The sequence below is a fragment of the Babylonia areolata genome, chromosome 26 (genome assembly GCF_041734735.1).
Source record: "Babylonia areolata isolate BAREFJ2019XMU chromosome 26, ASM4173473v1, whole genome shotgun sequence".
NCBI classification, from domain to species: domain Eukaryota; kingdom Metazoa; phylum Mollusca; class Gastropoda; order Neogastropoda; family Buccinidae; genus Babylonia; species Babylonia areolata.
The window spans coordinates 16,383,802-16,391,301 of NC_134901.1; the positions used below are offsets into that span (position 1 = coordinate 16,383,802).

Consider the following 7,500-nt stretch of genomic DNA (forward strand, 5'->3'; position numbering starts at 1 on the left):
AAGATGATGGGGAGGAGGGGCTGAGGGGGGGGGGGGGAGGGGCTGAGGGGGGGGCCGGGGAATGGGGGTGGTGGGTGGGGGGGGGGGGGGAGAGAAATACTGGTAAGTGTGGGAATCGAACCAGTGCGCACAGATTCTCTCTGCTTCCATCCCACGCGGACGCGTTACCACAAGGCCAACGCTTACTCCAGTTTCAGTGTCAGACTCAAGGAGGCATCAAAGAGCGCGGACTAATCCGTATGTACTACACCACACCCGCCTTAATTTTTTTTTTTTTTCTAACTCACTCAGTACGGCCAGTCCTCTCTTCTCCTCTACACAGACCCCTCGGATGTCCAGTGGGTGTCTGAATGACCCAACCTTTAGCTTCCGTCGTCAGAATTGTGGTAGTCTTTGTCAACATTCACCTCTTCAGTCCAGTGGGTGTCTGAATGACCCAACCTTTAGCTTCCGTCGTCAGAATTGTGGTAGTCTTTGTCAACATTCACCTCTTCAGTCCAGTGGGTGTCTGAATGACCCAACCTTTAGCTTCCGTCGTCAGAATTGTGGTATTCTTTGTCAACATTCACCTCTTGAGTATAGGAGCCTTCCGCTTGCAATATTTTGATGATGGTAATTGGGGTGAAACACTGTTAACGTCGTCTCTTTCGCCGTTCGTATGGAGAGAGTTAAAGAAAGAAAGAACACGAAAGAAAAGGGTGGCAGGTGCACGACCTTCGGCGATTAAAAACAACAACAACAACAACAAAAAAACCCAAACCAAGAAATAATCTTTGGCAATCTTTTGAACAAGGTGGACCAGAAGACGAACGAGCACACACACTAGAATGCATCCACACACACACACACACACACACACCGCGCGTGCATGCACGCAAAAACACACGTACTTTACTCACTTATTGTCGTTACCAGTCAGTTAGCAACATGTTATGATATTAATTAGAAATTAAAACCAAACCAAACCAAACCAAAACAAACAACAAAAACAACAACAGAATCCACAACTGCCAATATTGTACACTGATTAAGTGATACAATAATGAATTGTTATAGAAAATCATATTCAAAATTACTGCTACTACTACTACTACGACGACGACGACAACGACTATGACTACTACTACAGTCTTGTTGCTTGTAACCCAGCAGACTACACATGGCTGAATAACTTAAGCCTAAATATCCAATAAATTTAGGGAGGGGTGGGATGGGAAGGGGGTACGAAATAATAAAAACAGTAAACTAAAATCAGGCACGAGTATAGTCATATTCATTTGCATTGACCTTGGACATGTTTCTGGCGCTGACTACTGCTTCAGTGTTTCGCCAGAAGATTAAAAACAACAACAACAAAAAAACAAAAACAAAAAAACAAAACAAAAAACCCCACCAAAAACAAAACAAAACAAAAAAAATCCTAGCCTGAACAAAAAATATAATCCTACATGAATAATGGCATAAGTACTGGCATGAAAACAAAAAAACACCAAAAAACCCAACAAAAAAAAACCAACAAAAAACAAAAAACAACAACAGAAAAACAATTGCCCAACAATTGCCTCACACGCCCAAAACAAAAACAAAACAAAAAAGAATACATCATTTTAAAACTGTCCACTTACGGAGTCCAGTGCACTGGAGCCAGCTGCATTGCTTGGTTCTAACTTTTTGACAGTCACACGTGACTTAATGCCTACGTTGACCGAACTACGCCATTGGTCAGTTCCATACTGCACACAGTTAGTAGCGGGTTACGACCACACTAAGCTCTTCCGTCCGAGTAATGCAACTGGCTTCAGAAACAGAAAGACATGGACAGATAGACAGAGAGACAGAGACAGAGAGACAGAGAGAGAGAGACAGAGAGACACAGAGAGAGAGAGAGACAGAGAGAGAGACAGAGAGAGAGAGAGAATGAACGAAAAACACAAGCCACGTGCTAACTAACCTGAAGGAATGAAGAAGGAGGACGACGATGATGACGACGACGACGACGACGACGCAGACACAACCCCGTCGTAGTACCCGCCGCACACTGCTCCTCCTTCCCCTTCGCCACCCCTCCCCGCCGCGCCACAACCCCCACCCCCACCCTCACCACCCCCTCCGCCGAGGTACTGCCCATCCCCCTCACCACCACCACCACCACCACCAGTGGCCACCAGGGCGGAGGAAGGAGTAGGCGGGAGGAGGACGGCGGAGGAGGAGGAGGAGGAGGAGGAGGGGAAGGAGGGGGGCGTGTGGCTGGTCACCACCACGGTCCTAGTCGCCGGGCTTTGTGACGTCATCACGACGCTGCTGACGTCAGAGGACGACCAGCTTCCCAACAGGACGTCACCAGAGGACGTCGTAGACGAAGAAGAAGAAGAAGAATTAGCCGCCACATTAGCAGCAGAAGAAGAAGAAGAAGTCGCGGCGGTTTTCCGAGCTCCGACGAGTTCTGACGAAGACTGTGGTGGTGGTGGCGGTGGTGGTGGTGGTGTTGGTTCAGCCAAGTTGGATGGGGGAGGAGGGGCAGCAGCAGGAGCAGGAGCAAATCTGTCCAGGCCCGAACCGCGGCACGTTCGTGTGGTCGCGGTTGATGATGATGATGATGATGATGCTGAAGACGTCGACGACGACGACGACGACGACGACGACGGTACGCCCTGAGTGTTCAGGCAGGGGAGGCGGGGAAGGGGTGGGGCGGCAGCGGCAGCGGCGGTGGGGGAGGAGGAGGAGGTGGAGGTGGAGGTGGGCTCCAGAGAGATGGCGAGTGGAGGAGGTGGAGGTTGAGGAGGGAGCGGCAGAGAGTCGGCAACTGTTGTTGTCGCTGCTGCTGCTGTTGTTGTTGCTGCGGGGGGTGGGGGACTCCTGAACGTCATCATGGGAAGATGTCCGTACGTTCCCCCACCTGACGACAGCGTGGGTGAAGTGAGCGTCCGTTTCTCGTAACCGCAAACCTCCTGGTAGCGGTGGTGGTGGGTTCGAACCCCGGCCAAGGAGGAGGTGGTGGTGGGGCTGGGAGGAGAGTGGTGGTGTTGGTGGTGTGGGGAGGAGGAATAGCACTGGAGGGAGAGGGCGGGGGTGGCGGCGAACACGGGCTGGGGGTGTAAGGAGGAGGGAAAGGAGTCGTCCTGGGGAGGCGGAGGGGGGAAGGCCCGGAACCAGCTGAACCCGCCGCTGCAGCCGACGCTGCCGCCGCCGGTGAAGGTGGTGGTTGGGGTGGGGGTGTGGGTGTGGGTGTGGGTGGCGGACCCGGGGTTCTGGGAGGCCGGGAACCACTCCCACCCCCCTCCCGCTCCCCCTACTCCTCCTGCTCCTACTCCCCCACCCCCACCACTACACCCTACCCCTCCGGACCCCACCCCAACCCCCATCCCCACCACGACGCTTCGGTACGTGTCCTGTTCCATTTTCACGCGGCGGAAGTGGGTGAAAGACATCGTGTGGGGGTGTGCTGGGTTACAGTGTTGTTGTTGTTGTTGTTGTTGTTGTTGTTGTTGTTGTTGTTGTTGTTGTTTTCGCGGGGTTTGTACTTCAGATCGTGAAAGGTTTCCTGGGCTTTGTTTCCTGGGTTGCAGCGTCGTTGCTCTTGTTGTTGTTGTTGTTGTTGTTGTTTTTCGCGGGTTTTGTTCTTTAGATCGTGAAAGGTTTCCTGGGTTTTTGATTCCTGTGTTGCGGTGTTATTGTTGTTGCTTTTCTTTTTGTGTGTGTGTGGGGGGGGGGGGGGGGGGGGGGGCGGAGCAGGAAGCGGTGGTAGCTTTCTCCTTATATCACAAAGGGATCCCGAGTTTATGTATTTATTTTTTAATTCATTACTTTTTTTTTTTTTTTTTGCTTGTTTATTTATTTGTAGTTTTGTTCTGCGGTTTCTGCTGGTTTCTCGTCATAATCATTTTCTGTTGTTGTTTTTTTCTATTTGCTGTTGACTTTGTGTGTCTTGCTTATTCACACACGGTGTTTTAATTTCATAAACCCAAAACAAAAAGGGCGAAGAAAATAAGGGGGGTGGGGGGTGGGGGGTTTAGATTATTTATATAATTAAGAAACGATTTACTGCACTGCTAGCAGCCTTGCAGTGTCAAACCTATAAAGTTGAATGCAGGACACCTCTCTGACAATACGTTTCTGCTGGGGGCTGGGTTATTGTGGACTCTGAAACACTTAAATTCACTGCAATCATAACTGTCAAGCCTTGACTAAGCTATTCTATTGCAGGATACTTCACTGACAGCAAAATTTTGTATGGACCGGATTACTGACATCGAAACGCTTTACGCATCGCAATCATAAATGTCAAGACTTAATTAATGAATTAATTTGAATGAAGCACACTTCCGTTTCAACACGATTGTTGTGTATCGGTCAAAGTCATCTCTCATATGCACAAGTCTTCGAAATGTCTCTGAACAAAAATGATGAACAGTGTTTTCGTAGCTATAAAAAAAAAAAAAAATTAAAAAAAGCAATCGAAGAACTATTGACGAAAAGCTTTGTTTGACATGCTGTTCCTCACACATTCCAGCAAAGAAATGTAAAGCTAATAGTAAAGTGTTTTTTGTGTGTTCTCAATTTGTTGTTGTTGTTTTTTATCTTCTTTTTTTTTTTAATAGAATTATTCATTTATTTATTATTTTAGTATTTATTTTTTCCGGCACAGTTCTCTTCAATCCTAGAAGACGGTTCCTAGTCAGTGATTTTTATTGAATGTGTCTGTATGATAATTAATCCATTTTACACAACAATAGCAATTTCGAAGTTTTTTGTGTGTGTTTAAAAAGATATTTTGACAACATTCGACCACGCTATAACATGTGCTGTTTTCTGTCGTTTTTTGTTGTTGTTTTTTGGTTGTTTTTTTGTTGTTGTTTTTTCGTGGAGGGCAATGACTGATTTGACGAGAACACGATCATAAACAGAATAGAACGCGGTCATTCCAAACTGTTCTGATGACTCAGTGACAGACACCCCCCCTTCAAACTTCTCAGCAAATCTCAGTCAGTCACCCGGTCTGTGATGTAGCGTCCGTCAACACGGAAAACCAGGGGGTGGGGAGGAGGGGGGCGGGGCGGGTGTAACAGAAATGGCTCTGGAGAAGAAGAAAAAAAAAAGAAAAAAAAGAAGAAATCTTTCCTGGACAAGGATCAATTTCCTCTGAAACGAGTGTGGTGTGATTTATAGGCGGCCTGTCCCAACAACCAATGTGTCGTTTCTTTTCTCTGTGCCTTGTGTGGCCATCACTCACTTCCTGTCTCTTTACATTCTCCTCTCTTCCTCCTCCCTTCACCCGTTTCCTTCCTAGGCATGTCCCTCTCTCTCTTGCTTTCTGTTTCCTTCCTTCCTTCCTTCCTTCCTTTCAACTTTCTTGTCTCGTGTCCTGTCCTATCCTGTCCTGTCCTTTTGCCCAGTACCTTTCCCAGTCAGGGATTTCCGTTCCTTTTTTTCTTTCTTTTCTTTTCTTTTTCTTCTTTTTCCAATGAATGATCACCGAAGGAACCGACGCCCGGCCGGCACCGTGTCCTGACAGCAGCCGTCTAAAAATCCTCACACTCTACTTCTTCTTCTGCTGCTGCTGCTGCTGATAATGATGATGATGCCGAGGCCGTTGGTACTACAACTGCTACTAGCACTACCACCATCACATCACCATTGATGCAATAAAACTCCACCACACTGACGACATTTCAACACATGTTGGTGCCATAAAAAAAAAAAGAGAAAAACTTCGGCGTATATTCCGGGAATTTTTAAATTTCGAAAAATTGTTAGAAGTCTCGGGTTACTACAATAAGAAGTGCCACAAAAACCTTTTCTTCTTCTTTTTCTGTCAGCCAAACAAATGGCAGTAGCGGCAGTACCTGGCGAGGTCCAGAGACAGAGGTGCAAGGCAAAACAAGGTGGTGGGGGATGACGACTTGGCGTATGGGCGGATTTGTCACATTTCAATCCGGCACTGACGACTAATATTTCTTGCTGCTTCTTCCTCCTCCTTCTCCTCCTTTCTCCTCCTCCTTCTTCTTCTTCCCAGCGGCTGTGCGTCAGTCAGTCAGTCAGTTTGTCAGTTCGTCAGGCAGGCAGGCATGCAGGCAGGCAGCTCACGACCAGCCCAGAGCGGTGCTGTTTTCCGGTCTGACAATGTTTTTCATTTCCCGTACGGCTAAAAGCCGACCGCCCGTTTTGCACACCAGTTCTCTTTTCCTGTCAACCTACACCCCTCCCTCCCTCCCTCCTTCCTTCCTCTCCATCACAGCATCCCCTTCCACCTCCCTCCCCCCCCCCCGCTACTCCCCCCCCCCCCACATCTCTCCTCTTCTTTCCTTTCTCCTTCCCCCCCCCCTTCCCCCTCTCCTTACTCCACACGCCTTCCGACTGTCCATCAATCTTTCCTTGTTCTACCATTCCAGCCCACACCACCTCCCTTCTTCCTATCACCCCAACCGCTCTGCCCCCTCCCCTCTTCCCCCCACCTCCAAACACAAAATATCCCCCCCCCCCACACACACACACACACTCCCCTCTCTATCCACCCTTTCCGTCCTCCTAGACCCCTCCTCCTTTTCACAGTTCAATCATCCGCAATCCATCAATTCGCGCTCGACCCTCCGACCCGCCCCCCCCCCCCTCCACCCCCACACACCCGCCTTTCTTCTTCTTCTCCTCCTCCTCGTCTTCTTCCATCTCCCCCCCCCCCCCGGTCTTCTCTGTCTCTCCTCCCCTCCCCTCCCTCCCCCCTCTCTCTCTCTCTCTCACCAATGACGTTCAAGTTTTCAGTCAACTCGTATAGTAACGGTACGAAAGAAGGGGTGTTTTTTTTCCAGATTTTTTTTTTTTTTTCCAATCAAACATGTAACGCGTAGTTTTCGTTCGTTCATTTAGCAAGGGGTAGGGGTAGGGGTGGGGGTGGGTGGGTGAGTGAGCGGCTGCACAAGCAACTTGATTGGCTGACGACGACAGACCAATCAGAGAGACGTTCGGGTGGCACAGTTGCGGCGCGTGGAAGCACGTGCACAACCCGCCCCCTCCCCCTCCCCCCCCCCCACTCCCCTTCACCACCCTCCCTAAAGAGCTCGTTTAATATTCATTAGGCTGAAAAAGACCACCACAGGCTGGGCGGGTCTCATTTACTGTCGCTCGCGCTCGCGCGCGCCGAGTTGCACAGAATGGCTTTAAGCTGCGGGGACTTTTTTTTTCACCTTGTTCGGATTGTCCTGCGGTGCGGACGACGGAATTCGTTCTGATGGTGGAAATTGACCTTTTTTTCTTATTTTAACGCGCGCGCGCTCGTGTGTGTGTGTGTGTGTGTGTGTGTGTGTGTGTGTGTGTGTGTGTGCAAACCCGTATTAAAAAAAAATGCAGAGTTGTTTTCTTTTTAATGTAGAATTGCACTCGGTCGTTTCAGCTGTCGCTAAAATCATTTATTGACAGTGAATATAATATCACTGATAAGTAAAGGGTAGTGTTGTAGTAAGCCTAAGTGGTGGACATTTTCAACCAAGCCGCAAGTGAACAAAAAAC

The 7,500-nt window shown here is 48.9% G+C and overlaps 1 protein-coding gene across 1 annotated transcript in view; it reads right to left on the reverse strand.

The window, feature by feature from the left end:
* Positions 1 to 2,291, reverse strand: part of LOC143300833 (Friend leukemia integration 1 transcription factor-like) — a 41,678-nt gene extending 39,387 nt beyond the window's left edge. The window contains exon 1 of the mRNA XM_076614765.1: positions 1,952 to 2,291. Coding sequence (XP_076470880.1) covers positions 1,952 to 2,291 — 340 coding nt within the window. The remainder of the gene's footprint in view (positions 1 to 1,951) is intronic.
* Positions 2,292 to 7,500: the final 5,209 nt, after the last annotated feature.